The sequence below is a fragment of the Gorilla gorilla genome, chromosome 2 (assembly GCF_029281585.2).
Source record: "Gorilla gorilla gorilla isolate KB3781 chromosome 2, NHGRI_mGorGor1-v2.1_pri, whole genome shotgun sequence".
NCBI lineage: Eukaryota > Metazoa > Chordata > Mammalia > Primates > Hominidae > Gorilla > Gorilla gorilla.
Genome location: NC_086017.1, coordinates 111,500,150 through 111,517,608, shown reverse-complemented (window position 1 = coordinate 111,517,608; position 17,459 = coordinate 111,500,150). Strand labels below are relative to the sequence as shown.

Sequence of the window (17,459 nt, the reverse complement as noted above, 5' to 3'; positions counted from 1 at the left end):
CTTAAAAATAAAAGAACTAGCATAAATAAATTAGATAAAATCAAATAAAAACAAACTAGAAGTTACTACACTGCTAGACAGAAAATCAGATTTCAAGATGAACTGGGACTGAGAGACTTGTTATATTGCTGAGAGGTATAATGCTCCACAGATATATTAAATACTATATCCATAAATTTCCAGGAACATGATAATACAGCATTGAATTGTATAAAGACAAACTGCTATAACAGTCAGAAGAAAAATTAATAGAAAAATAGAATAAAAGGAAGTTTTACACACCTCTTTCAGTCTTTGATGAACAAGTTAAAGGTAAATGAGGTTTTATAAAAAAAAAACTTGAGAGCTAAAGATAACAAGCACCTTCAAAAAGTATTGTTAGTGTTATGGGATCCTTGGGGTGTTGTTTCGTCAGACAGAAATCTATGTGGCCAGTGGCACCTTTGCCAAAGTTTAGCTCTAGCCCACTGGGCTCATTCCTCCTATTCGGTCTGGCAGGCTGTGCTTGGCTTAGCTACCGACCTGGATCCCACACCTGCCAAGGACGAGCCAGGTGTGGAGCGGTGAGGGGTGTGTAAGCAAGCATGGGGTCCAGCCACTGTGCACAGCCAGACATGCCAGCTGCTGTGGGGCAGGCAGCTCCAGGCACTGGCACAAGCGCCAGTTCCCTGAGAGGCTGCAGATGGACCAGGCCTACCATAAGCAGCTTCCATGGCTAACACCAGGGAACCCGGTGACACCCAGAAGCCTGGTGACACCAGGAACCTCAGACCCCTAAAGAGGGTGTCACAACCCTGGCTCAGGGAGTTCCGAGGTCTGGGCTCCCCGAAGAGCCACAGCTCTTCTCTCCTCTCTCCTCTCCTTGTTGCCCACAATGTGGAGAGCAAAGGGCATGTTTCAGCCCTGCCCTGTGTGCGTTACAGCTCTTTTAGCCCCGCCATTCTGGTGGGTCCCTAGTTCTTGTCCTGCATCCGGAATGAGGTATGCAGACAAGTGGAGGGTGAGCAGGACGAAAAGGAGCTTTACTGAGTGATAGAACAGCTCAGAGGACACCTGCAACCGCAGTGGGTAGCTCTTCTCCTTAGCCAGGGTGTTCCGATGAGCGCTCAGCTCTCAGCAGAGACGGTAGCTCTTCACTAGAGCTGCTCATCAGGCCCTCCCTGGCTTTAAGGTGGGGCTTCACCACGGACCCGCCCCCTTCCACCCAAGAGCCTGTCTGCCTCCTGCCTCTATTCATGGCACCCAGGCAGGGGGGTCTTCCTGGACCCCTGAGAGTGCAAAGATGCCTCGGTCAGCAGCTGCGACAAGGCAACTGCAGCTGCACCCAGGGAGCTCCCACCCGGCCAACTGAGAAGAGGTGGGGCTCCCGCTTGCCCCCGGTTCCCGCTGGCTCAGTGGAGTGTGTAGCCCTGGCCGTGCCTCCTCACAGCCTGGAGTGGGAGCTTCAGGTCCTCGCTGGGCCCGGGCCAGCCTCCGGAGCAGGGGTGACGTCACTGCAAGTTCTTCTTGTGGCCCCAGCACTCAGGGGCAGCCTGGGGCTCCCCCTTGCCTGGCTCATGGCCCTGACTGGAGGGCACTTTCGGGAGCAGATCGTGGGCCCTGGGCCTGGTCATTGGAAACGTCAGGCTCGGCGGTCACCTTGATGTGGAGCAGATCCTGAGGACGCAGCCTCAGGTGACTCGGAGCAGAGACTGTTCCCCAGGCGCAGGAACTTGGCGCCGTCGGCGGGTTGGGCGCGGTGGCCACGTTGCTGGCTGGGTCCTCGAAGTGGGCACTGCTCCCACTTCCCACCCCGGTCCCCTGAAGCGTGACCCCAGCTCTACATCTCGGGCCTGGCTCCCACGTTCCATGTGCAAGTGTGGCACCGCCCCAGGCCCAGTTCCACCTGGGGACCCTCTCTGCTTGCTCTTCCTTGCCCCACTGCACTGCTCTCCCGCCGGTGAGCGGCTGGGTCCGGCCCCATCAGGGCAGCTCCCGGGGGCGGGTTCCCAGGGCGGCGGACTCCGGGGGCGCTCCCTGGGGCAGGCTCTGGGGACTGCCTGCCTCAGCATCTGCATCTGAGGACCCACAGCCTGCGCCTGTACCCCACTGCAGCCGGAGCCATGGCAGCGGCCACTTCAGATGGGCTGCCGCTGGCATCATTAGGAAGTAATCTCAATAAATATCAAAACTGAAAATTCTCAAAAAGTTCTAACAATCATGTGGATTCCTTGAATTATTCCCTTGCTTTTAGGGTTCATGGTCTGGAGTTTCAGGAGTGAGCTTTCAAAAAGGGGCTCCTTTCCTTGCCCTGTGCAGGCAGTTCAGTGGTGATGTTTGTTCATACAGGTGATCCCGGTAGGGTGCGAGTGCTTTAAGGGAGAAGTATTTTCATTCTACTGAAGTTTAATGAATTCTGCCAGCTTAGAGAAGACATGTTTCCATACTACAGAGAGTAAAGTCCATTTAGTAATTTCATTGCTCTTTCATCAGAGTAAAGAGCAATGTTCACTATGGGAGGAGGCACAGAGTAAGGAGTGTAAAGAGAAATTCTGATTTCAAGATGTCTTTCAATGTCTGGTGCGGTGGCTCACAACTGTAATCCCAGCACTTTGGGAGTCTGAGACGGGTGGATCACTTGAGGTCAGGAGTTCAAGACCCGCCTGGCCAACATGGTGAAACCCTGTCTCTACTGAAAATACAAAAATTAGCCTGACATGGTGGCACATGCCTGTAATCCCAGGTACTCAGGACACTGAGGCAGGAGAATTGCTTGAACCCGGGAGGCGGAGGTTGCAGTGAGCTGAGATCATGCCACTTCACTCCAGCCTGGGTGACAGAGTGAGACCCTGTCTCAAAAAAAAAGAAAAAAAAAAAAAGAAAAGAAAAGATGTCTTTCAATAACACATCTTTGTTTTATTTAAAAGTCTTGATATTCCTCACACATAATACATAACTAAAAAGGTTAAAAAAAAAAAAACCTCTCCAAAGTCAAACAAATTTATTTTTATCCACCATTTTGGTTTATCTTCATCACTACTTTTATAATGATAAAATCAGGAGGTGACCAGAATCCAAATTTTTACCTTTGTAGAATTATTTCCAAAGGAAAAATATATAACTTCTTTTCAGATTTTTAAAACAAAGTGTGAATTTAATTTTTTAAAGGTTTATGGTTAAGTATGTCCTTGAGATAAGACTCAAGGAATAAAAGCATCTTCAGTCCAATGTAAAATTGTGCCACAAAACACTTCATGAAGTTCAGATTTTCAGAAAGGGATGAAGAATACTAGAAATCATAGATATATGACTGAATATAAAAATTCTTCTCTCTTAATTTCCTTAAAATACATATCTAAAGCAAAAATAAGAACATTGCATAGCAGGTTTTGTAATGTATGCAGATGTAATACATAAACGTATACTATGAGAGAACGGAGGATGGCAAGAGGACTTATATTGTTATAAGATTCTTAGATTTTACTGGAAAGTAGTAAAATATTAGCTCTAAGTTGACAATGAAAAGTTAATGAAATTTAACGTATCCCTAAATTGACCCCCAAAGTCCAAAGAAGTATTGCTTAATAATTGAAATATAAATTATAATTAGAATCCTAATAACATTAAATGTAACCAAAAGTAGGCAAAAAAGGAGAAACAGGAATAAAAAATAGAATGGCCACAGAAAACAAATAGGAAAATGGTAGACACAAATTAACCCATATAAAAAAAACATTAGATCTAAATGGACTAAACACTCAATTAAAAGAGATTGCCAGAATGGATAAAAATGTAAGACTTGTATTTGCTGTCTACATGATACACACTTAAAATATAAAGGCACAAATAGATTGAGATCAAATGGATGAAAACATATATATCATGCAATCAATGTGCATAAAGCTGGATATCAGATAAAGTAGACTTTATGACAAAAAGTATTATTGGAGGTAAAGAAACCTTTTTATCTAAATGATAAAATCAGTTCATCCAGAAGATATAACAATAATAAATATATATGCATCTAATAGTAGAACCCCAAAATATGTGATGCAAAAGTTGACAGAATTAAGGAAATATACAAATTTTCAATCATAGGTGGAGAATTTAATACCCCTTTTTTGGCAATTGAGAGAATCAGGCAAAAATATTGGTAAGGATAGGTGTACCTTTAACAATCACTTTGACACAACCTTTTTTAGAACACTTTAACAACTACAGAATACACATTTTCTTCCAGAGTAAATGTTTTATTCACCAAAATAGACCAAATGTTGGGCCATAAAACCAGACTCAATAAATTTAAAGAATTGAAAGAAAACCTTCAGCCAATCCCACAGAAGTCTAAGCTTCAGCAATAACTATAACACTGTCTGTATCAATCATGGTGAGGAGTTGCCATGAACCCCTTACATAGGAGAAAAGGAAAGAAGATGTGTCCCAATCCAGCTACTTGACAAAAATCTCTCCTACTCAGAGAAGAGGGACTAAAGTGGTCCAACTCTATTGCTACTATATTCTATGATATCCAGCTCAGGAAAGTACATAGTAGGTAAGTCATAAAGAGCTTTTCTTTCACTTCCCAGAAATGGTATTAAAAATAGTCTGTAAGGAGGAGACAGGTGGAGCAAGATGACCAAATAGAACCCTCCAGCAATCATTCCCCCATGGGAACACAAATTTAACAGCTACTCACACAAGATAAACCACCTTCATAAGAACCAAAAATCAGCTTGGGTACTAGCTTGGCCTCAATGGGGTAGAACACCAAGCAGGCTCTTGGGGTCTCTGATTCCAGGCCTCGGATCCTGGACAGGATTACTGGACGTGCCTTGGGCCTGAGGAGAGTACACTGCCTTGACTGGCAGCATTAACCACAAACTGACTGAAGAGCCTTTGGGCTTTGAGTGAACATCAGTGGTAGCCAGGCAATGTTTGTCACAGGCCTGAAGTGGTGGTGGCCACGGAAAGAGACTCTTGGGCTTGAGGAAAGGTTGGGGGATGGGAAGAGTGGGAAGGACTTTGTCTTGTGGTTTGAGTGCCAGCTCAGCCACAGTAGAATAGAGCACCAAGTAGTTTCCTGAGGCTCCTAACTACAGGCCCTGGGTCCCAGATGGCACCTCTGGACTCACCTGGGGACAGGGGGATCTCATTGCCCTGAAAGGAAGGAAACAAGCCTGGCTAGATTTGCCACCTGCTAATTGTAGAGCTGTTGAGCCTTGAGTAGCATAGGTGGTAGCCACACAGTGGTCACCACAGGCCTTGGGAGAGAACCAGTGCTGTTCTGGCTGTAGTTCTGACTCAGTGCAGTCCCAGTGGTGGTGGCCACAAGGGTACTTGTGTCACCCCCTCCCTCGGCTAGCTCAGCACAGAGAGAGAGACAGAGAGAGAGAGGCACTCTGTTTGCTTGGAGGAAAATAAGGGAAGAGAACAGTCTCTGCCTCATAATCCATGGAATTCTCCCAGATCTTACCTAAGATGCCAAGACAGTTCCTATGTATGTCTAAAAGAGCCACAAGGTTACTGGACTTGCAGTGCCCCCTAAAGCAGATATGGCTGCAGTGACCAAAGACTTAGATTACAACACTCAAGTCCCTTCAGATATCTAGAAAGCCTTCTGAAGAAGAACAGGTACAAACAAGCCTAGACGGTAAAGATTACAGTAAATACCCAACTCTTCAATGCCCAGACACTAATGAACATACCCAAGCATCAAGAACATCCAGAAAAATATGGCCTCGCCAAAATAAATAAATAAATAAATAAATAAATAAGGCACCAGTGACCAATCCCAGAGAGAAAGAGATACGTCACCTTTCAGACAGAGAATTCAAAATAGCTATTTTGAGGAAGCACAACAAAAATTCAAGATAACACAGAGATAAAAATCAGAATCCTATCAAATAAATTTAACAAACAGATTGAAATAATTAAAAGAATTAAGCAGAAATTCTGGAGCTGAAAAATGCAACTGACATATACTTAAGAATGAATCAGAGTCTCTTAACAGAATTAATCAAGCAGAAGAAAGAATGAGTGAGCTTGAAGACAGGCTATTTGAAGATACACAGTCAGAGGAGACAGAAGAAAAAAGAATAAAAATTAATGATGCATGCCCACAAGATCTAGAAAATGGCCCCTAAGGGAAAAATCTAAGAGCTATTAGCCTGAAAGATGAGGTAGAGAGAGGTCAGTGTAGAAAGTTTATTCAAAGAAATAATAACAGAGAACTTCCCAAACCTAGAGAAAGATATCAATACTCAAGTACAAGAAGATTATAGAACACCAAGCAGATTAGACCCCAATAATACAACTTCAAGATATAATAATAAAATTCCCAAAGGTCAAGGATAAAGAAAGGATCCTAAAAGCAGCAAGAGAAAATAAACAAATAATATACAACAGAGCTTCAATTTGTCTGGCAGCAGCCTTCTCAGTAGAAACCTTATAGCCCAAAAAAGAGTGACATGACATATTTAAAGTGATGAAGGAAAAAACTTCTAGCCTAAAATAGCATATCTGGTGAAAATATCCTTCAAGCATGAAGAAGAAACAGAGATTTTCCCAGACAAACAAAAACTGAGGGATTTCATCAACACCAGCCCTGACCTACAAGAAATGCTAAAAGGAATTCTTCAATCTGAAAGAAAATAAGCAATAAGAAATTATGTTAAAGTACGAAACTCATTGGTATTAGTAAGTAAAATAGAATACTCTAACACTATATTGGTGTATAAACTACTTACATCTTGAGCAGAAAGATTAAAAGATGAACCTATCAAAATAATAACTATAACAACTTTTCAAGACAGTATAATAAGATATAAATAGAAAAAACAAAAAGTTATAGAGTTTTTATTAGTTTTCTCTTTACTTGTTTGTTAGTTTATGCAATCAGTGTTGTCATCAGCTTAAAATAATGGGTTATAGAATATTATTTGCAAGCCTTGTGGTAACCTCAAATCAAAAAACATACAATAGATACACAAAAAATAAAAAGCAAAGAGTTAAAACATGTCACCAGAGAAAATCATCTTCACTAAAAGGAAGACAGAAAAGGAGACCAGAAAACAAGTAACAAAATGGCAGAAGTAAGTCATTACGTTATCAATAATAACACAATAATAACACAAATGAACTAAACTCTGCAATCAAAAGACATAGAGTGGCTGAATGAAGGAAAAAACAAGACCCAATGATATGTTGCCTACAAGAAGCAAACCACCTATAAAGACACACATAGACTGAAAATAAATGGATGGAGAAAGATACTCCACAGAAACCGAAAAAGAGCAGAAGTAGCTCTACTTAGAAAAAATAGATTTCAGACAAAAACTATAAAAAGAAAGGAAAAAGGTCACTATACAATGATAAAAAGGTCAATTCAGCAAGAGGATATAACAATTGTAAATATATATATATGCCCAATACTGGAGCACCCATATATATAAATAAAATATTATTAGAGCTAATGAGAGATACATACTCTAATACGACAATAGCTAGAGATTTCAACACCCTATTTTCAGCACTGGATAGATCTTCCAGACAGAAAATCAACAAAGAAATATCAGAATTACTCTGCACTATATACTAAATGGGCCTAATAGATAATTATAGAACATTTCATCCAATGGCCACAGAATACACATTCTTCTCCTCAGCATGTGGATCATTCTCAAATATAGACCATATGTTAAAACATAAAACAAATCTTTAAAAATTCAAAAAAATGAAATTATATCAAGTATCTTCTCTGACCACAATGCAATAAAACTAGAAATCAATAACGAGAGGTATTTTGGAAACTATACAAACACATAGAAATTAAACAATATGCTCCTCAATTACTGGTGAGTCAAGAAAGAAATTAAAAGGGAAGTTGAAAAATGTCTTGAAACAAATAAAAATGGAAACACAACATACCAAAACTTATGGGATACAGTGAAAGTAGTACTAAGAGGAAAGTTTATAGCAATAAGTGCCCACATCAAAAAAAATAGAAAAGCTTCAAATAAACAACCTAATGATGCATCTTAAGGAACTAGAAAAGCAAGAGCAAATCAAAACCAAAATTAGTAAAGAAATAATAAAGATCAGAGCAGAAATAAGTGAAATTGAAATGAAGAAAACAAAAGATCAATGAAACAAAAGGTTATTTTAAAAGATCAAAAAAATTGACAAACATTTAGTCAGATTAACTAAGAAAAAAAGAGAGAAGACCCACATAAATAAGATCAGAGATGAAAAAGGAGACATAACAACTGATACCACAGAAATTCAAAGGATCATTAGTGGCTACTATGAGCAACTATATGCCAATAAATTAGAAAACCTAAAAGAAATGGACAAATTTCTACACATAAACAACCTACCAAGATTGAATCATGAAGGAATACAAAACCTGAACAGACCAGTAACAAGTAATGGGACAGAAGCTGTAATAAAAAGTTTCCTAGCAAAGAAAAGCCCAGGAACTGTGGTTTCACTGCTGAATTTTACCAAACATTTAAAGAAGAACTAACACCAATCCTACTCAAACTACTCCAAAAAATAGAGGCAAAGGGAATACTTCTAAACTCATTCCATGAGGCCAGTATTACCCTGGTGCCAAAACCAGAAAAAGGCACATCAAAAGAAAGAAAGAAAGAAAGAAACTACAGGCCAATGTATCTGATGAACATTGATGCAAAAATCCTCAACAAAATTCTAAAAAACCAAATTCAGCAACACACTAAAAAGGTCATTCATCATGACAAAGTGGAATTTATCCCAGAAATGCAAGGATGGTCCTACATATGCAAATCAATCAATGTGATACACCATATCAACACAATGAAGGACAAAACCCACATGATTGTTTCAATTGATGCTAAAAAATTTTTTATAAAATTCAACATCACTTCATGGTAAAAACTCTTAAAAACTGGGGATAGAAGGAACATACTTCAACACAATAAAAGCTGTATATGACAGACTCACAGCTAGTATCATGCTGAATGGGAAAAAAACTGAAAGCCTTTCCTCTAAGATCTGGAACACAACAAGGATGCCCACTTTCACCACTGTTATTCGACATAGTACTGGAAGTCCTAGCCAGAGCAATTAGATAAGAGAAAGCAATTAAAAAAATCTAAATTGGAAAGGAAGAAATCAAATTATCCTCGTCTGCAGATGATACGATCTTATATTTGGAGAAAACTAGACTCCACAAGAAAAAAAAAAAGATTAGAATTGATAAATTCAGTAAAGTTGCAGGATACAAAATTAACATACATAAGTTAGTAGCATTTCTATATGCCAACATCAAACAACCTGAAAAAGAAATTAAGGGCTGGGCACAGTGGCTCACGCTTGTAATCCCAGCACTTTGGGAGGCCAAGGTGGGTGGATCACAAGGTCAGGAGATCGATACCATCCTGGTTAACATGGTGAAACCCCGTCTCTACTAAAAATACAAAAAATTAGCTAGGCGTGGTGGCACATGCCTATAGTCCCAGCTACTCAGGAGGCTGAGGCAGGAGAATTGCTTGAACCTGGGAGGTGGAGGTTGCAGTGAGCAGATGTTGCACCACTGCACTCCAGCCTGGGTGACAGAGCGAGACTCTGTCTCAAAAAAAAAAAGGAATTAAGAAAGCAATCCTATTTACAAAAGCTACAAATAAAATGCAATACCTTAGAATTAGCTTAACCAAAAAAGTGAAAGATGTCTACAACGAAAACTATAAAACCTGCATGCAACCAATTAAAGAGGACACAAAAAATGGAAAGAGATTCCATGTTCATGGATTGGAAAATCAATATTTTAAAACTGTCCACACTACTCAAAGCAATCTACAGATTCTATGCAATCTCTATCAAAACACCAATGGCATTCTTCACAGAAAAAGAAAAAAATGATCCTAAAATTTATATGGAACCACAAAAGACCTAGAATAGCCAAAGCTATCGTTAGCAAAAAGAACAAAACTGGAGGAATCACATTACTTGACTTCAAATTATACTACAGAGCTATAGTAATGAAAACAGCATGGTACTGGCATAAAAACAGAAACAAAACAGGCAGACATAAAAACAGGCAGAAATAAAGATGTCCTTTGAAACCAATGAGAACAAAGACACAATGTACCCAAATCTTTGGGACACATTTAAAGCAGTGTTTAGGGGAAATTTATAGCACTAAATGCCCACAAGAGAAAGCAGGAAAGATCTAAGATTGACACTGTAACATCAAAATTAAAAGAACAAAAACTATAAATTAAAATTAAGAGAAGCAAGAGCAAACAAATTCAAAAGCTAGCAGAAGACAAGAAATAACTAAGATCAGACCAGAACTGAAGGAGATAGAGACACGAAAAACCCTTTTAAAAATCAATGAATCCAGGAGCTGGTTTTTTGAAAAGATCAACAAAATAGACCACTAGCCAGAATAATAAAGAAGAAAAGAGGCCAGGCACAGTGGCTCACGCCTGTAATCCCAACACTTTGGGAGGCCAAGGCGAGTGGACCATGAGGTCAGGAGTTCAGGACCAGCCTGAACATGGTGAAACCCCATCTCTACTAAAAATACAAAAATTAGCCAGGCGTGGTGGTTCACGCCTGTAATCCCAGCTACTTGGGAGGCTGAGGCAGGAGAATCTCCTGAACCCAGGAGGCAGAGGTTGCAGTGAGCTGAGATCGCACCATTGTACTCCAGCCTGCGTGACAGACCGAGACTCTGTCAAAAAAAAAAAAAAAAGAAGAAGAAAAGAGAGAAGAATCAAACAGACATGGTAAAAAAAATGATAAAGGGGATATCACCACTGATCCCACAAACATACAAACTACCATCAGAGAATACTATAAAAATCTCTATGCAAATAAACTAGAAAATTGAGAAGAAATGGATAAATTCCTGGACACATACACCCTCCCAAGTCTAAACCAGGAGGAAGTCGAATCCCTGAATAGACCAATGACAAGTTCTGAAATTGAGGCAGTAATTAATAGCCTACCAATCAAAAAAAGTAAAAGTCCAGGACCAGAGGGATTCACAGCCGAATTCTACCAGAGGTACAAAGAGGAGCTGGTACCATTCCTTCTAAAACTATTCCAAACAATTGAAAGAGAGAGAATTCTCCCTAACTCATTTTAGGAGGCCAACATCATCCTGATTCCAAAACCTAGCAGAGACACACACACACACACACACAAAAAATTTCAGGCCAATATCCCTGATGAACATCGATGTGAAAATCCTCAATAAAATACTGGCAAACTGAATCCAGCAGCACATCAAAAAGCTTATCCATCATGATCAACTTGGCTTCATCCCTGGGATGCAAGGCTGGCTCAACATACACAAATCAACAAATGTAATCCATCCCATAAACAGAACCAGTGACAAAAACCACATGATTATCTCAATAGACGTAGAAAAGGCCTTCGACAAAATTCAACACCCCATCATGCTAAAACTTCTCAATAAACTAGGTATTGATGAAACACATCTCAAAATAATAAGAGCTATTTATGACAAATCCACAGCCAATATCATACTGAATGGGCAAAAACTGGAAGCATTCCCTTTGAAAATTGGCACAAGACAAGGGTGTCCCTCTCTCACCACTCCTATTCAACATAGTATTGAAAGTTCTGACCAGGGCAATCAGGCAAGAGAAAGAAATAAAGGGTGTTCAATAGGAAAAGAGGAAGTCAAATTGTCTCTGTTTGCAGATGACATGATTGTATGTTTAGAAAACCCCATCGTCTCAGCCCAAAATCTCCTTAAGCTGATAAGCAACCTCAGCAATGTCTCAGGATACAAAATCACTGTGTAAAAATAACAAGCATTCCTATGCACCAATAACAGACAAACAGAGAACCAAATCATGAGTGAACTCCCATTCACAATTGCTACAAAGAGAATAAAATATCTAGAAATACAACTTACAAGGTATGTGAAGGACCTCTTCAAGGAGAACTGCAAGCTACTGCTCAAGGAAATAAGAGAGGACACAAATAAATGGAAAAACATTCCATGCTCATGGACAGGAATAATTAATATCATGAAAATGGCCATACTGCCCAAAGTAATTTATAGATTCAATACTATTCCCACCAAACTACCATTGACATTCTTCACAGAATTAGAAAAAACTACTTTAAATTTTATATGGAACCAAAAAAGAGCCCGCATAGCCAAGACAATCCTAAGCAAAAAGAACAAAGCTGGAGGCATCACGCTACCTGACTTCAAACTATGCTACAAGGCTACAGTAACCAAAACAGCATGGTACTGGTACCAAAACAGATATATAGACCAATGGAACAGAATAGAGGCCTCAGAAATAACACCACACATCTACAACCATCTGACCTTTGACAAATCTGACACACACAAGCAATGGAGAAAGGATTCCCTATTTAATAAATGGTGTTGGGAAAACTGGCTAGCCATATGCAGAAAACTGAAACTGGACCACTTCTTTACACCTTATACAAAAAATTAACTCAAGATGATTAAAGACTTAAATGTAAGACCTAAAACCATAAAAATCCTAGAAGAAAACCTAGGCAATACCATTCAGGACAAAGGCATGTGCAAAGACTTCATGACTAAAACACCAAAAGCAATGGCAACAAAAGCCAAAATTGACAAATGGGATCTAATTAAACTAAAGAGCTTCTGCACAGCAAAAGAAACTATCATCAGAGTGAACAGGCAGCAACCTACAGAATGGGAGAAAATTTTTGTAATCTATCCATCTGACAAAGGGCTAATATCCAGAATCTACAAAGAACTTAAACAAATTTACAAGAATAAAACAAACAGTGCCATCAAAAAGTGGGCAAAGGATATGAACAGACACTTCTCAAAGGAAGACATTTATGAACCCAACAAACATATTTAAAAAAAGCTCATCATCACTGGTCATTAGAGAAATGCAAATCAAAACCACAATGAGATACCATCTCACACCAATTAGAATGGTGATCATTAGAAAGTCAGGTAACAACAGATGCTGGAGAGGATGTGCACTTTTACACTGTTGGTGGGAGTGTAAATTAGTTCAACCATTGTGGAAGACAGTGTGGCGATTCCTCAGGATCTAGAACCAGAAATACCATTTGACGCAGCCATCCCATTACTTGGTATATACCCAAAGGATTATAAATTATTCTACTATAAAGACACATGCACATGTATGTTTATTGCAGCACTATTCACAATAGCAAAGACTCGGAACCAACCCAAATGCCCATCAATGATAGACTGGATAAAGAAAATGTGGCACATATACACCATGGAATATTATGCAGCCATAAAAAGGATGAGTTCATGTCCTTTGCATGGACATGGATGAAGCTGGAAACCATCATTCTCAGCAAACTAACACAAGGACAGAAAACCAAACACCGCATGTTCTCACTCGTAAGTGGCAGTTGAACAATGAGAACACATGGACACAGGGAGGGGAATATCACACACCGGGGCCTGTCGGGGGCTGGGGGGCTAGGGAAGGGATAGCATTAGGAGAAATACCTAATGTAGATGATGGGTTGATGGGTGCAGCAAACCACCATGGCACATGTATACCTATGCAACAAACTGGCATGTTCTGCACATATACCCCAGAACTTAAAGTTTAATAATAAAAAAAGCTAAAAATAGAACTACCATATGATCCAGCAATCCTACTGCTAGATATATATCCAAAAGAAATCAGTATATCAAAGAAATATCTGCAGTCCCGTGTTTTTCACAGCACTATTCATAATAGCCAAGACTTAGAAGCAAACTAAGTATCCATCAACAGACGAATGGATAAAGATAATGCAGTACATATACACAATGGAGTACTATTCAGCCATTAAAAAGAATGAGATCCTGTCAGGCCACGTAAGAGGCAAGGAGCCATTTCACAGTCCTATTGTCTGTGTGCCTGAGAATCATAGAGTGAAAATACACTAAAGTTGCTCTCCCCTCTCCCTCTCCCTCTCCCTCTGCCTCTCCCTCTCCCTCTCCCTCTCCCACGGTCTCCCTCTCCCTCTCTTTCCACGGTCTCCCTCTGATGCCGAGCCGAAGCTGGACGGTACTGCTGCCATCTCAGCTTGCTGCAACCTCCCTGCCTGATTCTCCTGCCTCAGCCTGCCGAGTGCCTGCGATTGCAGGCGCGCGCCGCCACGCCTGACTGGTTTTCGTATTTTTTTGGTGGAGACGGGGTTTCGCTGTGTCGGCCGGGCTGGTCTCCAGCTCCTAGCCGCAAGTGACCTGCCAGCCTCGGCCTCCCGAGGTGCCGGGATTGCAGACGGAGTCTCGTTAACTCAGTGCTCAATGGCGCCCAGGCTGGAGTGCAGTGGCGTGATCTCGGCTCGCTACAACCACCTCCCAGCCGCCTGCCTTGGTCTCCCAAAGTGCCGAGATTGCAGCCTCTGCCCGGCCGCCACCCCGTCTGGGAAGTGAGGAGCGTCTCCGCCCGGCCGCCCATCGTCTGGGATGTGAGGAGCCCCTCTGCCTGGCTGCCCAGTCTGGAAAGTGAGGAGCGTCTCTGCCCGGCCGCCATCCCATCTGGGAAGTAAGGAGCGCCTCTTCCCGGCTGCCATCACATCTGGGAAGTGAGGAGCGTCTCTGCCCGGCCACCCATCGTCTGAGATGTGGGGAGCACCTCTGCCCTGCCGCCCCGTCAGGGATGTGAGGAGCGTCTCTGCCCGGCCGCCCCGTCTGAGAAGTGAGGAGCCCCTCTGCCCGGCAGCCGCCCCGTCTGAGAAGTGAGGAGCCCCTCCGCCCAGCAGCCACCCCGTCTGGGAAGTGAGGAGCGTCTCCGCCCGGCAGCCACCTCGTCCGGGAGGGAGGTGGGGGGGTCAGCCCCCCGCCCGGCCAGCCGCCCCATGTGGGAGGGAGGTGGGGGGGCCAGCCCCCCGCCCGGCCAGCCGCCCCATCCGGGAGGGAGGTTGGGGGGTTAGCCCCCCACCTGGCCAGCCACCCCGTCCTGGAGGTGAGGGGCGCCTCTGCCCGGCCACCCCTACTGGGAAGTGAGGAGCCCCTCTGCCCGGCTAGCCGCTCCATCTGGGAGGGAGGTGGGGGGGTCAGCCCCCCACCCGGCCAGCCACCCCGTCCGGGAGGGAGGTGGGGGGGTTAGCCCCCCGCCTGGCCAGCCGCCCCGTCCGGGAGGTGAGGGGCGCCTCTGCCCGGCCGCCCCTACTGGGAAGTGAGGAGCCCCTCTGCCCAGCCAGCCGCCCCGTCTGGGAGGGAGGTGGGGGGGTCAGCCCCCCGCCCGGCCAGCCGCCCCGTCTGGGAGGTGAGGGGCGCCTCTGCCCGGCCGCCCCTACTGGGAAGTGAGGAGCCCCTCTGCCCGGCCACCACCCCGTCTGGGAGGTGTACCCAACAGCACATTGAGAACGGGCCATGATGACAATGGCGGTTTTGTGGAATAGAAAGGGGGGAAAGGTGGGGAAAAGATTGAGAAATCGGATGGTTGCCGTGTCTGTGTAGAACGAGGTAGACATGGGAGACTTTTCATTTTGTTCTGTACTAAGAAAAATTCTTCTGCCTTGGGATCCTGTTGATCTGTGACCTTGCCCCCAACCCTGTGCTCTCTGAAACATGTGCTGTATCCACTCAGGGTTGAATGGATTAAGGGCGGTGCAAGATGTGCTTTGTTAAACGGATGCTTGAAGGCAGCATGCTCGTTAAGAGTCATCACCACTCCCTAATCTCAAGTACCCAGGGACACAAACACTGCGGAAGGCCGCAGGGTCCTCTGCCTAGGAAAACCAGAGAACTTTGTTCACTTGTTTATCTGCTGACCTTCCCTCCACTATTGTCCTGTGACCCTGCCAAATCCCCCTCTGCGAGAAACACCCAAGAATGATCAATACAAAAATAAAAAATAAAAAAAAAAAAAAGAATGAGATCCTGTCATTTGTAACAACATGGATGGAACTGGAAGTCATTATGTTAGGTGAAATAAACCAGGCACAGAAAGTCAAACTTTGCATGTTCTCAATTATTTGGGACCTAAAGAGTTTAAAAAATTGAAATCCTGGAGATAGAGAGTAGAATGATTGTTACCAGAGGCTGGGAATGGTAGTGACGGGAGGGGAAAGCGGGAATGGTTAATGGGTATTGGTACAAAAATATAGTTAGAATGAATAAGATCTAGTATTTGACAGCACAACAGGGTGATTATAGTCAATAATAATTTTTGTTTTTTTGAGATGGAGTCTCCCTCTGTCGCCCAGGCTGAAGCGCAGTGGTGTGATCTCAGCTCACTGCAACCTCCACCTCCCTGGTTCAAGCAATTCCCCTGCCTCAGCCTCCCAAGTAGCTGCAATTACAGGTGCATGCCACCATGCCCAGCTAATTTTTTTGTATTTTTAGTAGAGATGGGGTTTCACCATGTTGGCTAGACTGGTCTTGAACTCCTGACCTCAGGCAATCCACCCGTCTCAGCCTCCCAAAGTGCTGGAATTACAGGCCGTGAGCCACCACGCCTGGCCAGTCAATAATAATTTAATTGTATATTTTTGAATAACTAAGAGTATAATTTGATTGTTTGTAACAGAAAGGGTAAATGCTTGAGGATATGGGTACCCCATTTACCCTGAAGTGATTGTTATACATTTTATGCCAGTATCAAAATATCTCTTGTACTCCATAAATATATACACCTACTATGTACCCACTAGATTTTTTTTTTTTTTTTTTTGAGATGGAGTCTTGCTCTGTCGCCCAGGCTGGAGTGCGGTGGCGCGATCTCAGCTCACTGCAAGCTCCGCCTCCCAGGTTCAAGCCATTCTCGTGCCTCAGCAGGAGACTACAGGAGGAGACTACTCCCTAGCTAGGACTACAGGCGCCCGCCACCACACCCGGCTAATTTTTTGTATTTTTTTTTAGTAGAGATGGGGTTTCACCATGTTAGCCAGGATGGTCTCAATCTCCTGACCTCGTGATCCTCCCACCTCAGCCTCCCAAAGTGCTGGCATTACAGGCGTGAGCCACCGCGCCCGGCCTAGATTTTTTTAAAATAGTCTCTCAAAGGTAACTAAGATATCAAGATGATATCTCCACCACTGCGTGTTCTGCTACTTTCAGACTAATCCGCACCATACCTGTGTAGTGTTGAAAAGGCAGAATATGTAGCTGAAGACGATCCTGATGCTATCATCATTAACTAGCATCAGGTATGCCAGAATCCAAGTAATTCCAAAAACAACTGCAACAGATAATGTGCTAACAATCTTCTTCATGGATGAAACTTTTTTTGTGCTAGGTGAAAGAAAACAAGAAAAATAATGTGGTTCATTAGGGTTTTACTTATCAACGTCATTATTACTCTCCTATTTAGAATGCATATTCAGCTGCCCATATACATTGTTCACTTAACAATATTATGCCCCAGGTGGAAAAATGATGCTAAGTCTTACATCACTCTGGAGAAAATCTGACTTAGCAAGCTTTATTTTGAATACATTGATACTTGTTTAAAACTTCAGGC

General features: G+C 42.7%; 1 protein-coding gene across 2 annotated transcripts in view; it reads right to left on the bottom strand.

The window, feature by feature from the left end:
- The window catches only part of ADGRG7 (adhesion G protein-coupled receptor G7), a 92,244-nt gene that overhangs the window by 11,357 nt on the left and 63,428 nt on the right, over positions 1–17,459 (bottom strand). For both annotated transcript variants that reach the window (XM_004035979.5, XM_055383555.2), the window contains one exon: positions 17,074–17,230. In XM_004035979.5, the coding sequence (XP_004036027.2) occupies positions 17,074–17,230 (157 nt within the window). The remainder of the gene's footprint in view (positions 1–17,073; positions 17,231–17,459) is intronic.